Source organism: Varroa jacobsoni, unplaced genomic scaffold (assembly GCF_002532875.2).
Source record: "Varroa jacobsoni isolate VJ856 unplaced genomic scaffold, vjacob_1.0 contig02599, whole genome shotgun sequence".
Classification (NCBI taxonomy): domain Eukaryota; kingdom Metazoa; phylum Arthropoda; class Arachnida; order Mesostigmata; family Varroidae; genus Varroa; species Varroa jacobsoni.
In genome coordinates this window covers 11,897-33,548 of record NW_019214852.1, presented here as the reverse complement: position 1 = coordinate 33,548, position 21,652 = coordinate 11,897, and the positions used below count along the sequence as shown (strand labels likewise).

The window sequence follows — 21,652 nt, the reverse complement described above, 5'->3', positions numbered from 1 at the left end:
TTGCAAAGCTCTCGATGGAATAAAACTTTAAATAATTAAGAAGAAATGGAAGCAGTCCTGCATAGCCGCGATCGTAAAACCAGCACGCAGGTCTTTATTCAGACACGTTTCCGTAACTGATTCGGTTGGCATTGAAAAGCCAACAGAGAAATAACATAGCGTCTTTGTTAATATCGGGAGACTGTCTGAGCATGAGGAAGCTTTTTAGTTGAAAAAACAAAGAAACAATGAGTGAAAACGGTAGCGTTTAACATTAGGCAAGTTACTATGAATGATCCACCATGTTGAAAATGCATTTAAAAAAGGCAGAGCACTCTCGACAAATCTGAACGACAAGATGGGTACTTTAAGCGTCCAAACCAAAATCGTAAGCAATAAGGGGCAAACGAGACAAACGATCAGAGTCAATATGGCGTCTCAAACCGTTTTCTTGGACTGTATCATTCCATATTACCCATAATATGACCCAGCCATACAGGCTTATTTTTGCGGAAAAATGTCTACTGTCCAGCCCTGATCCGTCCAACTATCAGGCGGCAACGAGCAACATATTATCTTATCTCACATACAGATACGCTTAAATAGAAATATTGCATATTCACATAGTTATATGTCTTGGCCATTGCTGCATGTCATATCGTGCCGATATTTATACACACATATTCGCTCGCATCCCTATCACACCCAGATGATTCGATAGCATAAGACGTAATCAATAATGGCATGTTAATTGATTACTACCGTTGCTATCTGCGTTTCTATTGCATCTCCATTCCTAAGAAAACAATTTGCTCGTTATCATTTCCGGACTGCGGATCGTGCATCGCACAGAAAGTTCGTCAGCGAACCTTACGTGGCCGGCTGGCACCACCCCAGCGGTTGCTATTATCGCCGTCAAGCAAAAACCGTTCGAGCAAATGTCGCTAAGTTTTACTTCTTCTGCTACAGTGGAATACGTTTGCCAATCTGGGAGTAGATTAGGCTGTCAATAGTCAGTGTCGGAACTCGTAATTCTGCAACGGAGTCGACGAAAATGGGTTGTGGACGAGGCGCAGCAAATCAGGGACGGCCCCGTCACCGTTGACCCCAACAAAAGTGAATCTAGCATATATATGCGAGGAGATAGATAGAGAGGGGGGAGGGGGGGCTGTTTGTGTACACATGACCCCTACGGATGCTAAATGTCATGTCGAGGGGCGATGGGCGATGGGCGTCTACATTTAGAAGGAAGAACGATTTACAAGAAAATGGATTTGTAGCTGACAGACAGATGAACGTCGTCATATTGTTGACCTGTAATACGCGATATAGCATGGGCAGTGAGTGACTAGAGATCCACATAGTCACGTTGCATACACTTCATTCGCGCCGAAAGTTGACGAGGCAATGGAATAACTCGCGAACCTAGCCAATGTTTTATCAGTGATAGTGAACGCCATTAGCAGGCCATTGTATAAAAATCCATTAATAAGCCTGAATTGCACCGTTGCTGATAAGCTCGTGCTAAAACCGAAACGAGAAAGGTGGGCAAATCGTCTGATTTATGAAACGGGACATTTTTAATAAAGGGACATAATTAGCTGTCACATAAATTAAATATATTCTGTTGAGTTAAACGTAGCTAGCTAGAGTACTTAGAACTTTCATTCATTCTGTGCATTGTAAAGGAGTATGTTATGCATAATAGAAACAATAAAGTTCCTTACAAATCAATGGAACCGACATCGACGTGTGCTCATCGTTATTGTAACTAGGACCCGTTTACGAAGGCGCAATAGACGCGGCTTCTGGAACGATGAGCAGATGAAACCTGAAATTAAGTACGTACGTTCCATTCGTTTGCACGACGATACAGGAAGCGCTAGCAAAATATTATAGAAGTGTATTGCGAACATATCAAGTTTTCTTTTCTATTAAGTTTTATTTCTTTTGAAGGTACAGGATAAATACATTTACACACTGCTGGATCACCCGGAACTGCTCCATCTGAAACTTCGACCTGCACAAACGGCACATCACTACCGAGGCTCCGCGAGTGGACTATAAATTTTCCACGTTAATTTTTGTAGCTCTTAGCTAGATAGAAGCTAGGGACAGAATGGAAACTCCAACTGAACAACAATTTCAAGCTTCACGCCTGCCAATCAGACGGATGGCCCCCGGCACAGGACAGAATGTGTCTACACTTAGCTTGTTGTTATTGAAGCGTCATAAGTTCAACTTTCGTGGCATTGTTTATCCTTTTAACAATAATAAGACAATAATATCGAGACGTTCTAATTTCGAAAAAAAATCTCATGCGTCTTTCTTAAGAGCAGACGATATTGTACCGAAATGCCGTGTTTCAAAATGAAGTAAAATTTTCTATAATACGCACGCTCGTTTAAATCGAGTCGCGTTTATCGGATCGTTGTCAGATGACTTCGGATGCACGTACTTGAAAAGAGAGCCGTAATCATTTTTTTTGCGATCCATTCAAATTTAGAGTTCTTTCTTGAGAAAACAAAAACGACAGGCAGTACGAACAAAAGTTATGATAGCTCATGATCATAAAGTATATTGGCTAACGGCTAGCGCGTAAAAAGTTGTCAAACACTGCGAACGATGAAACATGGCGGAGCAAGTTGTTAGCACGCTCAGAAGTCGTCCCCTGGAACGTCTAAGTTCTCGACATCTGCGAAAAATCGACGAATCGTCCGTTCGTGTCGCGCGAATTCTACCGACGATTTGGTTGTTTCTATAATAATGATAAGCAATCTAACCGCTATGCACATATTTACTGTGCATATATACAGCAGAAGAAGAAAGCTGTTGCATAAAACATGATCAGGACTTATTCGGCCTACACGTTAGAGATCGCAGCGGCAGCAAAACAATACGAAACATCCACAGTTGGCGCGGTATGGAAAAATATTGAAATATAAATGTTCAATAAATCATAGCTCGAAACGAATGGTTCGTGAGAGCAGATGTGTCTCAGGCATCGATCGATTGTCAGATCTGATCTCTTTGATAGCAGTCGCTGCAGTAGCAACCGTCATACCAGAAGCAGTAGCAAGATACGAAATAGCTTGACCGTAATTCATGGGTCGCGCGTGAAACCTTTAGCGCGCATAAATCAGCTACCGCTATTAGGCGAACTGAGACGGCCTGGCCGTTGGGCGGTCGAGTCTGGGCAAAATGGCGGCGACGGACGCATCCGAGGGAAAGCTTTCTTCATACACGTTTCGGCTCTTAAAATTTTCAGATTTACACAAAAGGACCGGCGACCAAATAAGAGCATTGCACTACGCAAAGTTCGAAGCACTAGAATTAGCAGAAGCAGTAAATAATGATTTCGTGTCGAAATGAAGAAAACGAAAGGGAAGAACTAGTGATGATCCAAACTTTTTTTTTTCTGGAAAAAGGTAACGCTAGTTGAAATATGTGTGCTTTGCAAATTAACAAAGCAACGCTGAAAGTCGGACTGGATCTGAAAAGTTCTTGTTCGCTGAAGTTCGAACTTTATTAAAGCGATCATATCGGGGCTCTGCCATTCAGTCGATGGCGTACCGATCACTTTGGGTACACAAATGAAACTTTACACATTGGTATTTCTGAGTCAAAAAGTGGGTACGCACGTTGACAGTTTTCTCTGGGATAAAGGACCTGATGCTCGACGCTTGTCGGCTAAGCTTTGTGGGTTCGAGGCTACTTCGTGCATCGGCGGCCACCCTTGATGGCGCGGCTTAAACCAAAAACGTCTTCTCGGTGCTGTTATCTACCGGAAGACTTGCGGCGTTCCGTCGAAGTTCTATCAGTATTATTCGTAATAGTTCAATAAGCACATCACTGTTTGTCTGTGATAGCATCGCTAGCGCCAGCTAGTCTGAGTCGAGCCGAAGATAACGCTGATTGCCGTCAACAGACCACGAACGTTGATGAATATCTCGTTGCTTATGGGCGGTCTATTTTTTGCTTGTTGGGTCCAACATCGAATAATCGCAACTTTGTTGCCGCATAAGCATTAAGATGAACCTCTTTAACGTGGGCAGAGGGAGCAAGTTAAATTGGAGTGTAACAACAACTACATCTACCGGGCAAATCTTCCAGCCATCTTCCAGCAACTGTGTGTGTGGGTACGCATCGGGGATTTTTTCTCTCGACAATCTTATTATTATGTGGCACTGTTCCCGATGTTACTCCATGCGGTCGGTTATTTACTAACAGTTACTGTAGCAGTGCAAACGGAGCGCCTCGATGATAGAATCTCTTCCCGCTTGTTGATAGTAGATCAAATAAGAAGATCAAGTTGATAAACTCAAATTGATTGTTGCACTAGCTGCGGACTTAATAAGTTTGCGAAGAACTTACTCAGCTTCGCTCTTACTCTGTGTTCGTTTTTTCTAAATACGAAGCAAAAAAGCCCTGTTTGAATGCTGGTGAAAAATAAGGTTAACACATTGATCAGATCTCAATAGAAGAGGACGCCAGTGTTGCGGCTGGGTAGAGTTAGTATGATGAAAGCCAATTTTGTGTGCAGAAACAAGAGGAGCTCCTGAAGAACTCGTCACGATATAGAGGTATGCGAACTATTTTGGAAGTAATCTATACGAGTAATTTAGTCGCACGGCATCATTCAATATTGCCCTCGACAATTCTGTTGCTCAGCGACTTCTGAAAGATGTTCTTGCAACATCTGGCAAAGCTTTTATGGTAATGATTTTTTTTTTTCATTTTCAGTAGGACAGATTGAGTGAGCACCACTAATGAGCGGTGCCTCGACCGGGAAGCGAATCGCTCTTCGAAAATTTAGGTGCCACTCCTCCAGGTGAGCCGGCGCACGGCCGTACGATTACACATGCTGCTGACGTGATCCAATAAAGCATACAAGTTACGCCTACCAGAAGCAATATTTCCTTATTGAATAGTAACAGTACATAGATCATCTTCAAATATCTTTCGTTCTTTCTTTGACTAGCATTAACTTAAAATCGTCAAAAGAAAAAACAACTTTAAGCAAACTGATTCTGAAGATTAAAACAGATGTCGAACTTCTCCCCCCCGGCCCCCGTCCCCCATTCTTTTAGGGGCCGGCACACTTTTCGATTTTCGGTCTACACCATTTAACAGCAAAACATTAGCGCCAGTTCTTATTTGACTTTTTCGCTATAAACGTCAATGTTTAGCGTGAACTTCAGCGACCGGCAAAGCTGGTAATGGAGATGCTCAAGCGAAATCGACAACAACAAAGAAGTTGCTGCCGCAAAAAATATCGGCGATCATCATGTCAACTATCGAAGCCATGACAAGAGTGAGAGACGTCTGGGCCCCGGCATGCTTCCCTCAGCCGACCGATTACGTTCTCTCTACTTCCTGCGGTAGTCGGCGTCAGCTTCGTCCGCGACGTTAGTTGGCCTCGCGTCGAGGGCGAGGGTCGAAGAAGAGACTAAACGCTGCCAGTTCTCTGCCCCCGAAGCGACCCTCACACGAAGCCAACTACATAACGGCATCGCGGGAGCCGCGCAGTCGCTAAAAGTGAAAGTTTTTCCCGGGTTTATGAGTTCGCCGCTGCACGACGGCGTGTCAAGTGAGACGATCGGCAACGAGCTAACCGAAAAAAACATATCTTATTAGTGAGATACAAGAGTTTTATTCATCGTCGTTTGTGGTCATCGTCGCTAACCTGAGAGCCACATTGGACGGTGAGTGACACTCGTGTGTTCGTGAAGAACTGTGCTCCTTTCTTTTGTTCCTGCTGAAGATGCGAGCCCAGCTGATTGGAGCGGTGCTCGTGGCCATAGCATGGGCAATTCAGGCACAGGACTTCTCGACTACCATTCGCATTCTGAAAAGCAATGATCGTGTAAAAATTGGTGGTCGCTCGTACAAGGTAAAGCGCACAAAAAGCCATACTTTTGTATCAGATCGAAACGGATCCTGTGTATTTGACGGTCAGCTGTTTCGGCATGGCGGAAACGTTCACAGAGAAGACGCTTGCGATAAATGTATGTGCTTTAGTGGGGATGTCCTGTGCTGGAAGACTTCGTGTCCCCCAATGAAGGTAGCGAAAAGTTGCCGCGAAGTGCGCCGCGCAGGCATGTGCTGTCCACTTGTCGAATGTGACCCGGAAGTTCCCCTGAAAAACAGCAAACATCAGGGGTTCACTGCAAAGAAACAACGACCATTTGTTGCGTTGCCAAGCAAAGCGAATCGCTACCAGGACATTCAGTGCGAACTAGATGGTCGCAAGTTCCACTACGGACAGATTGTTCCGCAGGCATCAGGAGCATGTATGGAGTGCCGCTGCGGTCTCGAAGGGCAGCTGAAGTGCAAAACCCGCAAGTGCTATCTCACAGGCGTTCTAGATCTCGCAAAGGTAAGCCCGAAGATTGGATACGGGCTGCAGCTGAAGCATTCTCATTGATTCAGTATCATACTCAAGATGCTTTAGTTCTACGAAAAATCGACTTGCCCTTAATTTATTGGTCACAACGTGTCTTACATTTAGGCAATTTCAAAAATAGCTGTTACAAGTACTACATTTTTATTAAAGAGATAGCTCAGCAGTTACAATGGTCTAGACGGAATTTTTTCTTTGTCATGTATCTAGCTTGATGAAATCAATGCAGATTGTGTATCACTGTTTAGAAACTACCCTGTTGTTGCTAAGCGACGCCCAGAACGCTTTATTTTTTTAAATTTGGTGTTAACGTCTTAAGGCCGAAACAGCTTTGGTTGGCAATGACTACATGCAGGACTTAACGTTCTGTCGGTTGTACGTCGAGTACGAGTTACGAAAGGATTATGGGGGTCAGTTTAGCAATGAAGATTCACTCCATCGTAACTTAATTTCAGTTTGCCAAAGAATCAATATTGACAACAATTTTAATACTTTTTAGGTGGCAAGGGTATCGCAGAATACGAAGGTGGCCTCAAAACCTGCTGTCACGATCCGCCAACGGGATCCCAACCTATCATCTTCCTAATGAGAGCTGTATTGTTTATTGAACATTTTGCCTTCTGAAGGAACTCTACGCCAATTGTTGAACTCAAATGCCTCGTTGCATATCGGACTTATGGTGAACAATTACAGGCTGCGATTAAGATGAAAATTAAATATGAGCGGGAGTTTTTTAAACGTTTGTGGTTGAATAACGTCGTTTTAATGATTAGCAGTTGTCGCACATTTTTTTACCCCAGGGGAAAGACTATCATGTTTTATAAGTGATTTATGCGGATATATATATATATATGTATATATATATATATATATACATATATATATATATATATGTATATGTATATCCCAGAGTAAAACATCGGTTGTATTTATATTTTATTTATTTATTATTTTTGAATGAACTGGAAAGGAAACAAGAGAGGCCGAACGCAAAATGGTGCGAACGAATGATTGTGATGCGGATAGACGCGATGAATAAAGTCAAACCGTATTTTTCAATTAAAGCTATTTTTTTATTTTTATGTATTTTAAGATCTGCACAATGCTATTCAGGATTCGGCCTGGTTATATTTTTTTTTTAAGAAATAACAAACCAAAAATTTTATAGTTTCATGTCATAATCATTGCGGATCCACGCGTGCGCATATCTGTTTTATAAGTTATATAGGTAGATTTTGTTCTATACGCAGCTTTTCGGTCCTTGGGTGGTTCTTGGCTTGGAGTGCCTGACTGCTTCCAGTCCTGAAGTCAGTTCGGACTTCAACACCACAGGAGCCTTAAAATGCGCGCGTTCGGGTTTGTAGTTACGCAACCTCAGACAGAATCACCTAAATAGATCATAATGATCAACTTGTTTTGCCATCGTTTACTCGGATGTTAAAATTGAGATTCATTACTATTTTTTAGGGTCCAATAGAAGACAAACACATAGTCCTGTACTATGTCCGACTGATAACATGTTTTCCTGTAGAACTTTAGAACACGTTGTGGTCTGGGTCCGATTTCGACCTTAACTACACTTCGTTTCGCGCTGGGAGGAGACACCCGTCTGATAGGATACTTTACAACTCGAATGTCGGAGGTTAAAGCAGTTAGTTCGATGCTCCAATTTTTTCAGCTGTTGGTACGTTTTAATTATAAGGAAATCTATTAATTAATTGATTAATTAATCACGATAATTGTAACCCTTGCTTGACTAGCGCCGCTGATAGCTTTATTGCGTGTAGAAAAGTTTTAACTAAGTTCCGTTACGTGTGTCGTATAATTGGAACGCTTACATACAATGTTTACAATCAAAGGTAGAATAGATTAGATGGATCGATATATTAACGATGGATAGGAGTTGTTGATTCCGATGTTTACCTCTATTGCGACTACGCGTAAAGATGTATTTCTGACGATGTACACAAGCTATTACAAGCCAGGTTACACAGCTGTTCGACTAGAAGTTGCTGCCTTGTTTTATCAAATATAAATCATTTGTCATTAGTTGTGTTAGCCTTTAGAATACCAATGATATACATGGTTAACTAAAACATACCCCCCTCTGTACATACATATACGGCGTCTACGTTTTTTCTTAAAGCTACTTTTCCGACAATCCATAACGCATCAGGCATTTCTACCAGTTACTTCCTGTCTCGCCGTTTGAATTCAAGTAGAACAAATCTACAAAACATAATCGATCCCGCGCTTCAACGGCAAGAAGAGTCTTGTCTAATATCTGGGCATATCGACTCGTGACCCAGTGATAGTCGTTGTTGTCGTTATTAACCCCATATCCCTTTCTCGGCTACTGCTACTGCCCAAATCCAGAACAGTACACACACGGGAGGCACTAACAGCCACGAAGTCAGCAGGCGATCAGAGCATAAATTTCTCCTTATCGATGCTGTTAGTTGCAACTATTCAATATAATGCGACGACTGCAAGACCCAACTCCACCTGGAGCTACTGGTCGGACGGCCAATTGAGACTTCCCTACGTACGAATATCGGCTTTACGAATATCGTTATGGAGCCGCGTAGCAGGAGAAAATGCAATGGGTCAAGGATCATACAATGTCAAGAATTCGACTCTCCTCGCGTCTCCCAGGGATCCGATAAATATGTTGGGATTACGTTTACAGCCAAGCGCAGACCCGTCTCGGCAAGGCAAAACGAGCTAGTTGCCAATATTGTGGTTGATGGTGGCATCGATACCGGCTACAGAATGATCAGAGACGGCTTTTTTCGCTTCGTCTTTTTCTCGTCACCGTTGTATTTTTCCGATTTGTTCTATTTTGTTGCTTTTCGGAGTGCTTATCAAAGTGTGGCTAGTATATCGCACGAGGACTGTTGTAATAGTAGCTCTACTATTATTCAGTGAATAAGCACCAAATGATCCGGACGGACGTGCCGTTTGTGAGGAGAGGCGGGAAGCGCGCGTAGCACCGCCACCCGCGCCAAGACAAAATCCATAAGCGCGTAAAAGAGCCATTGTGCGAAATAACAGTAGCACTAGTAGTACAGAGTAGTATGGGGGGTTAAATGAACCCCTAGCAGCTGTCCACTATGCCGGCACGGTCTGCGCCAGTCACGTCTGCTAGCTTTCACTAGAATGCAGTCACAATCGGCACGACCATAATAACAACGACGACAGTGGTCGCGACGATGCCGGCAGCATCAACAACACCGAAAGACGCGACGGCGACGGCGACGACGTATCCAGTACCTGCACCGGTAAGCAAAACGTTTGTTTCCATTTTGTGGTTACTAACAGCAGACGCAGAAATTGTATCGTTGCTAGCTGAATAACGGGAGGTTGCAATCTGTCTGCCGGTAAGTCTACGTGTCATGCCGACGTCGTAATTGCTTCATCTTTTCCGTAAACATCGTCGTCAGCGTCATCCTTTTCTAATAGTGCATATTGAATGGAACTTCGTCCAAGTCAGGAATCGTCGCCTGCGCTTGCGGCTCACAGGAAGGTAGCGATGATCACGTACAACAGGTCTATATTAGCTAGACTTCGACTTACTCGACGCGATTGAGTTATAAATGCCAGTGTAGTTCGTTGATCGGTAGAAAAACCATTGCTAATCCAAAGTTACTATCATTTACTTATAGATTTCGCTTTCAGCTGTAGCTGACAGGCGCAGTATTTTGCGAATGCTAGCATCGTATGGATTTTAAGACGCTAGAAACAGCCGAGTTGTACGCACATTTTACGTAATAGATATTATGTATGTATGTATATGTAAAACATTACTGTTCAAAAATAAATTATTGAAGAACTTAATCTAAGTAAATTAGATCAATTAAAATGTCCAATTTCTTGTTACATCTAGATGAGATTTCTATGTCAGTATTGTGCGTCCTTATGGCCATAGATCTAGCTAGTAAGGAGTGCGACTTGATGGTGTATCACTGCATTTCATAAAGAAAAAAAAACGGCGTGAATACGCAAGTAAGTGTCTCAAATTTTTATCCGCCGTTATTGAATAATAGTTTACCGCAACGAGCTCGTTAAATAAATGAAGTTTGATATTATGCCACGGTACAAATGAAAAATTAACTTAATCGCTTGTCGGTATATAAAAAGGACATATTTTTAAAGATCCGCATGAAATTTGTTTCCTTTCCAAATCTACTACGATTCTTCTATATGCATAACTATAAACATCTTAGAAATGTACATTTACGAACTTATCTCAACGTGTTGAAATGTGATGTATGTACATAGAATTGCAGCATGTCTTTTGTTACATATGGACACCGATAGATTACGTATCCCACACAGCCTCGCTGTACAGTCTTTGCAAACGAAGGCTAAGAATTAGCAGAGTTCGTAACAAACCTTGCGTTCCGAGAAACGTGCCGCACAACTCATAACCGAAGATGTGGCCCATTGAAAGGTAAAAACAATAGATCATTACCCGCTATAATTTGTCATATGGATTCTAATAGCTAGCAAGGGCTCTTAAATCTTCAAACCCATTACGATTTTAATTATGGGTCATTACGGTCGCGGTTGAAGGAAACAACAGTAACAATAAATACTAAACGTATATTTTAATGTTATCCTTTCTCTATCTGCTGGGTCGAGATTCCTACAAGATACAAATGTAAGCTCCTACGCTCCATTTCTACCGAACACATGCAGATAACAGTCACCCAAAAAACATTTCTCTATAGCTGACAAGTCATCACGAACAGAGGTTTCTGGGCCTAGGGTACCGCAGCTGCGATCGATTTCTTTTGACTCCTAAACCACTACTTAATAATCTCAAATCCCCTTTGAAGCTTAATTAGACAAATTCTACTTGCTTGACAGACTGAATCATTGATCCCATTGCGCCGATGAATTTATCTTCACATACGCTATACGGTCGGCAATAAAGAGACCCTTAAAAACAATGTAAGCCATAATAGTTCTAATGTGAGCAATAACTAGAAGTGAGAAAAAACATAAAAGAAGGACGTCGTCGTTCTTACACACAGAAAGAGCAAAAACACATACTGACACCGTCCGACGATCACAGATATTCTAACCATGTTAATTGCAAAAACCTCCACCGAACTCCAATCAGGTGTGCCATCAAAGTGTCTATACACTGCCTCATACCCTCGAGTAGTGAACTCACAATGCTTGTTTACGGCCTCGTGGCGTAGAGTGTTTCTGTAAATATTGTTTTGAACAGTTCTGTCCGATGCGTTGTATTCGTATCACATTGAACATAGGGAGATCGCTAAATATCTCTGATCATCTTCTCCTCAATGATGCTATTACAGCAGTGAAATCCAAGTTTGATCATAATTTTGGAACTGAAACCTATGCTATATAGGTTTCAGTCAAGCTTAATGTGACGGGCTAGTTTTGACGGACATGATTCATTCAGAAAAAATCTGATTTGTCTGTTCCAGTTCTGCCAACGAGATGGAGTTTTACAGTTTCCGTGAAAAGAAAGAGCTATTTTATGTAGCACTCGATGATTAAATGATATACGATTAAACGATACGCTAGAAAAGCTTTGTGACCTTTATGATGGTAGATGAAATTTAGAGCAAGTTGCGGGCTTCTGCACATTGCGTCCTATCTGCGCGTAACGGCCTAACCCAGAAATAGATGAATATGCCTGTTGCGAAAAACTCGTAGAGATTTAAATTGAAGACAAAGCAAACTGAAGTTGTCCATGTTTTTACAGCCGAGCGAATTTTAAACATAGCCATTGTTACCACGTTCATGGTAACGTGTAATACTCGAAAATCCGATAAGAAAAGATAATGTCCACTTTTAAACGCTCAGAATGCGAACATTTGCCCAGATACGCACCCAGTAAATGTTTATCTCCAATTAGATTAGCAATTCCTCTAGCGTCAAGATCCACACACTGTAGTACAGAGTTGACCGCAATGGCATTAAGAAGCACTTATTAACACTTTTGTTATTATATACAAAGTATCGTTACGCTTTTGTGTGTTTGACAATTTATCAGATTCGCAATGAACGAATCACGATTTAAGTAGCGCATGACAGGTATGGATTTGTCAAATAAGAAACTAGTCGTCTTGTACTCAATTGAGCACCCACTAAGTAGTCGACTACTCAATGAGTAGTGTCGGAGCTTTCAGCTTTTATGTGAACTCTAACAATACGATCTACTGTAAGCCGATTAGAAGAGCTGGTAGTCGTATTAATGTCAAATGTTTTTACTACATAGTGAAATATAATTCTGACTCATTTCCAAAAGCAAAAACAAGGCCTGTCTGTCTATGCGCAGGTTTAAACATCGACACTCAGTATGGCCGTATTCGTTCGGTTCGACGCGAGGCCCCGCTGTGTTCGTGAATGTTTACTATATTATGCCATATGGGAGTATCGCATCGCTATGTGGTACCGCAGTGAAATAATGTCATGTATCTACGTGTATGTATGTACGTAGCTAAGGCAGTGCGTATGTGTTAGACTAACGTTTATTTCATGAACGAGCAGCCTTCTCCCGTTGTCTTAGGCTGGTGCACGTGTAGCACACCGCTGCAAAGGCACATCTATACGCCATGTGAAAAGGCAATATCTAATTGTCCTTAACGCGGCCGGTCACAATCCGTATATATAAAATAAAGATCTCACTGATATTTCATATTTGTGATGCTTTTGTAACTGAACAATATGACATTTGTCGATAAATTTTAAAATCGGTTTTTCGCGTTTGATTCCCCGGCCAATTTTTTACACTACATAGAAGGATTTGATTTGGTTAAATAGGTTTTGTATTATTTTAGCCGAATTTTGCGATATATGGAACTCTCAGGTGTTCTTGAGGCAAAGATTTTGTCCTTTTTTTGTACGACAATCTATACCTTCCGTAGAGCATAATGCTAAAAACCGCTTTCTAATCAAATTATCATAAATACGTCGAATTTTACATTAAGAGCAACGTTTGGTTAGCTACAGAGAAATCAATTTTCAGGTTCTAATAAAATACACGACGTCTACCATTTTAATTTCAGTAAAAATGATATATTCAAGATCAACGTCCATGAGAGATGTCTCTAAATTGTCACAAAAAAACACGCAAGGTCTTCCAGTCAAGGACCGTGGGACCTTGCTGACTGCGACTATCATTGGCAAAATTCTAGCACCAAACTGCCACGCAGGGTGGTCCTTGTCATCGATTATGACTTATCTATGTATAAAGCTATTTTTAGAGTTAGAAACGCTATATTTGACGATTCGAAACTACTGAGCAATTTCGCTAGGGTCATTTAATATGTTCCGCAATGTCTAGATGCTTAGAACTGTGAATGAACGATAGTTTTGTTACAAATTACTGTTGTTAGTTTATAAATATTGCGCCATAATGGTTGATACACCGCCATCTAGTTAACAGAATCTACCACTTTCAACAAAACACTAGTTCCTTAGGGATTTCACAGCGACGGAGGACATTGTCTAGGCTCGCGTAGAATTCCTAGTTCAAAAATTAAGCTCTAAGTAAATTAGCATATACTGTAGCACTCCATCATAACTCACACAATTTGGTATGCCCTTAAGCGGCGTCTAGGAATTCGGTACTTGACGATTAGAAACGGCGTAACTATAAAAAGCTTGGACAACAAACCGGTGGCTGCGCGAAAATGAGAAATATTTATAAAAAAAAAAGCGATAGGCAAGGGCTAAGAACAGCCACACCCCTTTTTCTGATGGGTCTGCTTGCACTATTATTATTAAGCTTTAAGGTAGCGCCAAAGTCAGCGTCGAACTGTATGTAATCATCATCAGTTGCTTGGCAACCCGCATTGGGCCTGGGAATTCAGCCTTATCATCAACCTATTCATTTAACACTCATAAGGTAGCCCGTGTAAAAACTCGCGAACACATTTTGAGATAGGATCGGGTAAGAATAACCTAAGAGGACTGAGCGAGTCTGGTCGTCTAATAAGACAATTCATTCGAAGTTAGACTGGATATTGAGATCGAGCTTCCTTATGTTCGTTTTAACCTAATTCATCAAAACGCATCAGTTTCCTTTACATCGAGACTCAAGCGAACGCTTCCCGACCATTCGATCGATTCCGTACATAATATTTACCATATAAAACACGTTATATGCTTCTACGTGCTTAAACCGTCACCATATGCTTGCTCAAAATAAGGTTACACGTCCGTTTTCGCCTTAACGTTGAGGCGGCTTGCGCCATCATCTGTGTGGCCCACGCCCACAGGTATTTTCTCATAGCCTTGTTACTAAGTCACGAAATGTACTTTCAGTATTACTTAATTCCAATGCTTAAAGGAAAATAGTTTAATAAACAGTGGGTGATAGTTTTAACATATTATACGTGCTTACGAGCGATCCCGGAAATCTCTGTTTCAACGAGTCGTTTCAAAACGTTAAGGCACAACGTCAATTTTGTGGGAACACCTGTCCATAGGACCTTAAATTGCAAGTATGAACCTTGCTTTAAACAACATATATAATACGGACGCATAGAGAATCTACAGCATCGAGTAGTTATGAAATTTTTCCTTGTTCAGTTGTCTGATTAACGGCAAATCTAAGGGGCTTGAGTTGTCGGCAAGGTTGGCCATGACCGTTTTTGATACTGACTTTTTAAATTTCAAGCTAAAAGATATTGTTACGCTATTTTTTTTTCTTTATTCTTAATAATTGCTTGAGACATTTCGGTATTGTTGTTTGATCATTACTAGCTCGAAGTAGGGTTACCAAAGGGTTTCTGCCGCACCTGAATTCGTGTATATACAAACATACGTAATAAACTATTGCCGTAGTAGAATAGTTAGCTGTTATTTTTGGTTTGATGAAAATATTTGCAGTTCTTGATTCCTATTCATAATCTCAAATGACCATGCTGATGATCTGTGCAAAATTTACAGGAGCTATTAGCCCGCGTCAAGATCTTTGAACGTTTTGAAAATATTCTTCAATTGGAAAAAATTGCGACATTTTCTTTTTTTTTTCAGGATATTTGATCATTTTTGTGAAGGTTAGTATGTCAGTTTTGGTTGTAGGGCTTGAATAATAAGTCATAAAAGCCGAAAGAAAAAAATATTTTTTCTCTAAAAAAATAACTTGGAATCAATGACGCCGGTAAAAAATTCTATATGTCTGTACATCATGATTGTTACTCTTTGATTAAACATAGAAAGGATAATAGAATATATTGGGATATTTCGTTGGGAAAAAAAAACGAAAATTTATATACGGTTCATTAAGACAAAAGTTTTTTTCGTATAGCGTATACTCTACCTAGTCTGGTCGTTCATGCAGTGGTGTAGCTATGTGGTTCAAGCAGTGGCCTAAGTTGCGGTCAGTTCTTTAAACTTTTATTTCGGAATATTTAATAAGTTAATATTCCATGATATCAAGTGAACTTTTTAAACTTCGGCTTCGGCTGCATCGTTAATAGCAATGTGCACATTTTGATCAAATCAACTTTTTACTGTCACTTGTTTCACATGCTGTCAACCGCCATCGAGCAATTTTGAGATCATCAAGTAAGGTGCTCTGCGTCTCTATAATTTATTTAACTATTGCTGAGTAAGAGGAACTGTGGTGAGCGAAGAGGTCCCTCGTATTGCTGAACATCATAATTCTGCGCAGATACGTCCGCTCAATCCCGTTTCCCCTGTGGGGCCTTCTTTTAGAGTGACCTTGGGCTACAAGACATAGCACTGATATCGGCGAGCGAGAAGTAGAAGTATAGAGGACGGACCCTAGGTTGATCAAAAATTAAGAAAAAATGTCTACTTTGAGCCATTGCTGTGCTATCCTTAAGTCGGTACTTGTCCACAAGCTTCTACGGTGTATGGTAGAGATATTTTTTGAGCAACTCAACAAAATGCATGCTTTTTAATGTTGACTAACTTGCGCCAAAAAAAAGTTGGAAGCTGGTACTGCACCTCATGACTTTTCGTAGCAGTGAGATTCGAAAGACCTCAAAGTCAGGGCGCTACGAGGCACTTTGGGGTCGGCCGGAGAAAAACTTTATTTCATTACTTTTTACGACCTTTACATTTACGATGGTGCGAACGCTCCCTGGGAGAAAAAATGTCACATTACTAGGTTATTTCTCCTGCGTAACGCAAACGTCGTTGACATACGGGGTTGTTTTTACAGATGTACCAAATAGTCTGCGTAGTGATCAGTGCCAAATGTAGTAAAACTCTCGTAGGTTTAGCTCGGATAACAGACAATATCGATCCAAAGTCGCAGGGCAGGCGCTTGGTCAATTTATGTATGTTCACACGACCACAATAATAGTTATACGGATTTCATAAAATTTTATTGATTAATCATTCTTTTCATTATAGTTATATGGAGGATCAAGTATGTTGGTGAGTTGAAAAACATATGTGCTGCTTTTGGTTGAAATTCGAAAATTGAAATCATATGGCACTCGGAGATGGCACTGCGGTAACCATGATATACTCTTAATTGGCCGACGGACCACCGGCAGATTGCAGTAGAACTTCGCTTGCTAAGTGAATCATGTGGCCTCTCCTTATAGGTTTTATGAAAAGAAAAACAATTGCTCGCACAGGGGCATGTTTTTTTTTCTAAGATTAAACTAAATTAAACGTTAAAGGTGAACTATGTAGATTAACATCTAATTCCTGCTGATCTACAATGCAACAGAGTATATGGGACTTCTATTGGACGCAGATGTTTCCCGAACAAACACTCGGACTACTTCGGTCACGTCTATTATTTCACCATCTCCCATATTTCACCCATTCTATATGTATTACCATGTGCATTGTAACACATAAGGAACCTAGGTAATGAGATGGAAATCTTTTTTAGTTGGCGGCTTTAAATGAAACTATCGTTTACTGGTTCAGAGACAGGGTCTGCTGCTACGTTTGATTCTAGTCGACCATCCTAATTGAACGTAAATGAAAATTCCACGACAAAAAATGCCTCTACGAAAAACAGACACGCTAAAACGTAGCTAAACGTAACAGAAAACGATATAAATTACTCGTAGCCTATTGATGACTGAAATACACGCGTCATACGGAATTAGATAACGCAAACGTATATGGCCAGAGCCTCACGTTAACGAGTTCGATACTTCCGTAAAAAGTTATTTACGGCTGAAAGCCGTAAATGCTGAATGGCTAACTATTTGATTTGCGATTAGGTAATCCATTTGTTTTTGGTATTGGTAAAAAAGCCTGTATCGTTGTATTAAAAAATTACCATCGGATCTGAGCAGATTTCATAAAAGTGGAAATAGGATAGAAAACATATGTTAAGGAAGTACAGCAGAAAATCTGACACGAATCAACATCCCTTCCGGATCTGATATCTAAATAGCAGTCTATTGGACAATCGAGGCCGGCAATCGAATGGGGTAACTTGGATATAATTGTAACCCATGATAAAACTGGCCCGCGTATGCACATGAATGGCTTTGATCTTTGTAACTTCTAATGAATTACATTCTACAACGACAACCTGCCGCAGGTGCCTGGAAATCTAGATGCTAGATGGTACTTTTATGAAGTTACTCATTAACTGAAGACTAAATCTATATATATATATATATAGGTATTTTTAGATAGAAACTACGTCGTAATTCTAAATCATCTTTTGAAGTGATCGTATCCTGCGTCTGTCGGCCTTGTAGACTGGATTATTCCTAATTGAAACCTGTGTGAGATTGGACTTTAATGAACACAGATCGTGTGTTTGAATTGTTTAATTCAATATAAATCCGAGTATTTATCTAAATAAACTGGCGGGCTTGATGTTTCTTGCATCAGTTTACACAAAATGGTTTTACTCAGACGGCAAAAATGGATTCCATTTTACTTAACGGCGGAAGGGTTTATTGTACAGCTGCCATTAGTCGTGGGGCCTGCCGGGTATTAATTTTCCGAGTAAAATACGCAATTACAGGTAAAAAAAATCTAGATAAAATTGGATTTCCTGTCTACTGTAGACCAGCTATATAATAAGCTTTTGCCTTCCGGTTATCTACCGCAGTTCCTACTTAGTGAAAGCCCCAATTAAGTTTCATTCCGAAACCTTCTGAAAGAAGGTCTCAGAATGAAACTTGATAGACATTCAAAGTTGGTGACAGGAAACTCCAACATTTATTCTGCAAGGATGCGGTCGACGTGGATGAATCTTTCCCCGTCAATTATAGTTATGTTCGTATCAACTTTAAAAAAAGATTGGCAAGTTATCAGCTATATTGCGTTTGCAACTAATCTATTATGCTATTAACGATATCGTCATATCAAGAAGTTGAGCCATTTAACGCAAGAATCATGGCACTTTTCCAAGCTCAATGGTAGGCTAAAGCCGTAATTTAGGGCACGGCAAAACGGCTAACTTCCAACAAAAAGATTGCATTCACACCTACATAGAAAGAGCTATGAGCATCGAAGTCCTAACGACTAAAAGTCTGGATAAAGAAAACTAGAAGTTACTAGTTTAACTTCCGCCATTAATATATACTATACACAAAACACTGGTCAAATCACAGCAATGCAGAGTTTTTTTCGAAAACTGAATCAGTTTTCGATGTCAAGGTAGGCTCACGACTTCGCAACCTGATTTTCGGCTCCGTTAGATACAGAAGAACCCTACCCACCCAGCGCAATGATGTTTGCAGTAACTAGCTTCTTTATCCGAGATTCTAGTCAAGTAACTGTAGCCCCTTTCAATGTCCTATTGGATGCTGCGTATATGACAATGCAGTAGCGCGTAAATACCGATCAATAGTGCATTCGTACAAAGTGCTTGCTAGAAACACTAGCGACATTGTCTGAAAGTAATGTCGATAGATCAATTATCTTGCAAATATTAAATAAGAAATAGTACAATCTCCTGAAGGTCACAGAAAAGTCAAGCGGCTGTTATCAACGTAGGCAGTATATTGACGACGGCTCAGCTCTGGTGAGAATTTGCATGCAAATAGGTGCCCCGCAAAAAGGCTCACTCTGGTTATATAGGTTACTAACGTTTGCCTTTTTTCGAGGAACATTAATTAGCACATCTGCACGCCTGTGCATATGGCGGGAGCCGCCGCTGTGGCATGCCGGGATCGACACTTCATATTCTTCAACCTATTTAAGACTTACTGATCATTGATTGAGGGTTTGATTTATTTTGATCTAACACTGTTCTTTCTTCTTTGCTATAAACACGACCCTCTCCAAGCTAGTTTTTTTGTTTTTTTCTTATTCATGTTCACTCCGTTCGACCGACGTTCACAGACACTTGTGCATGAGACCTCGTATCCGCCAGAGTCACTAACTTTGATTAGGGGTGCGCGAATGTCTTACGCAGCGATTGCTCGTGTAGCTAGACGATGTCTCCGCTCAGCTTTGCGGTTTCCGTATAATAATAATAATAATGATTATTATCTAACTAATTCATTCAACTGTAGATCATCGTGAACTTGCTGCTAATTATACTTACATTATTTTTGTGCGTGATGAACGCGTGCTTGGTAACCTGGCTTAGACACGGTCTCGCTGTGTCTGTTATTGGCAAGCGCGAAAAGCACTACGTAATTTATGTAGACGGACTAAACCGTAATTTCGACATCCATTTACGCGATCTATCAATAAAAGTGCACTTATAGCTTAAATAATATCATATATTAACGTATTACTGAATAATTAAATAATAGTATGCTTTTTTTGCAGGTAACATAGAATACCACCTTCTTACTCATATAATGTAGTATGTACTTGTTGATTTACGATAAGTTTTCGATTCGATAAGATTCGGGTACCTAGACCATAGCAGCGTGTGGAACAATTGTGCTCTCTCGGTTCCGTTCGAGTAGAAAGGACACTGCTAATCGATATTGGCTGATAACTAATTATAATACCATTACAGTTATTACCTTGAGCCGACTAGGTCTAGCAATAGCACTGTGTTTTTTTTCTATGCTTTCTGTACATTTGTGTGCTAGTAACGAATATTTACGGAAAGCTGTTCAGTACACACAACTGCTAACATGAAGTAAAATTAGAATCTTTCACCCAACATGAACGACGACAGTCGTACATCAGTGTCTTGGTTAATTTTCTACACAAGTTTTTTGAGTTTCTATAGCCGCTGACCTACCTTGGGCTGGACCTTTTGGTACCGTCGAGCTCAATACGTTAGTTCATCGTTCCACGTTCAAACGTTACTATACAGACGATGCACAGCGTAGAAATCTAGATGACACAAGAAGTAGACGGCAATAACTGTGTCCTGGTTCGTCAAATAGTGCCTCGACAGCGAACTTGTCAAGTCAGCCTTGAGGTATTACGTCTGATGCATCGATTCCTCTACAGACATTACCTGGCACCTATATTTACTCATTAGGACGTTTAGAAGCTATAGTCGCATCGATAAAGCATTTTTTCTTGCTTCTTATCGTCTAGATAAGAGAGTATTTTCTTTGTTAATATCTATTCTTCTCTTAATGTCGATTTGCGTAACCTTACTATTCTATTTCTAAGTTCCAGAACGTAAACGAGTAAAGTTAACGTTGAAAATGCTTTGGGTTGTCGTTTCCGTAACGGTATTGACATCTCCCACACTGATCGTAGCTAGGCGCATGCTAGTCCTTCCGTTCGCCGACCACAAGGAGCAGCACCTTCGGAAATTATGCGACACCCAGTTCAGGTGGCAAAAAAAAAGAAGTAATTTTACTTTAAAACTTTACAAACAGCGAGGAAATTTGATCAATGTCAAACTAGAAGGAAACAATGTAATATATATGCTATATATCCATCTTTATTTTTCGCGTTCTTATTATTGTTGTGTTTACCATTATCGCTACCCTGACTTATCTCATAGGATCAATTAACCTAAAATCCGGTAAATTGACTCTGCCTATTGCACTCGTATTTAAAATAGTCGAGCTATAGCAATTGTTTGAAGCGATTCTAAGCTAGGATAGGTAAGCGTTCGTGCAGTGAGTGGGCTGGCCTGGTCGGGCCTGGCCCGGTCCGGCCTGGCCTAGGCGCGACTATGTTCCTACGGTGTCAACATTGTTCAGTCTATATTAGCGTTTTATCCTTGAGATGTTTTCTAATTTTCTAAACCAGTCAGCCGAATGCGACTTTTATAGATAGAGTAGGGTGTATTGTCGAATGTGGCCTAGCCAGAGCCGCAGTAAAGGGTTCTTAGGCTTGCGAGAGGCGAGCGGCTCTTCAAATTTGATGCCAATAATAATGACGCACAACGAA

The 21,652-nt window shown here is 40.7% G+C and overlaps 1 protein-coding gene and 3 long non-coding RNA genes across 5 annotated transcripts; 2 read left to right on the top strand and 2 right to left on the bottom strand.

Annotated features, from left to right (window-relative positions):
- Positions 1 to 5,609: 5,609 nt before the first annotated feature.
- Positions 5,610 to 20,927, bottom strand: LOC111272564 (uncharacterized). Its single transcript, XR_002687599.2, has 4 exons — positions 20,538 to 20,927; positions 19,881 to 20,022; positions 5,896 to 6,118; positions 5,610 to 5,827 (listed from the first exon to the last, which is right to left on the bottom strand). It is a non-coding gene; the product is annotated as an uncharacterized LOC111272564 (long non-coding RNA).
- Positions 5,744 to 7,446, top strand: LOC111272562 (uncharacterized). The gene is made up of 2 exons (XM_022854087.2): positions 5,744 to 6,358; positions 6,882 to 7,446. Exons 1-2 carry the CDS (start codon positions 5,744 to 5,746, stop codon positions 6,966 to 6,968), a joined length of 702 nt encoding a protein of 233 aa, XP_022709822.1. The 3' UTR covers positions 6,969 to 7,446.
- Positions 7,434 to 12,862, bottom strand: LOC147751841 (uncharacterized). Its single transcript, XR_015315771.1, has 2 exons — positions 12,254 to 12,862; positions 7,434 to 7,770 (listed from the first exon to the last, which is right to left on the bottom strand). It is a non-coding gene; the product is annotated as an uncharacterized LOC147751841 (long non-coding RNA).
- On the top strand, positions 19,016 to 21,200 carry LOC111272565 (uncharacterized). Of its 2 annotated transcripts, none has more exons than XR_002687600.2 (2): positions 19,016 to 19,355; positions 20,921 to 21,200. It is a non-coding gene; the product is annotated as an uncharacterized LOC111272565 (long non-coding RNA). The 2 variants fall into 2 exon arrangements; XR_002687601.1 differs by lacking the exon at positions 19,016 to 19,355 and adding an exon at positions 20,635 to 20,720.
- The last annotated feature ends 452 nt before the right edge of the window (positions 21,201 to 21,652 follow it).

Excerpts from the sequence above, each read along its gene's own strand:
- LOC111272562 (XM_022854087.2), top strand. The coding sequence starts at position 5,744 with ATGCGAGCCCAGCTGATTGGAGCGGTGCTCGTGGCCATAGCATGGGCA. Across the intron at positions 6,359-6,881 it reads GCGTTCTAGATCTCGCAAAG|GTGGCAAGGGTATCGCAGAA; the intron begins GTAAGCCCGAAG and ends AATACTTTTTAG.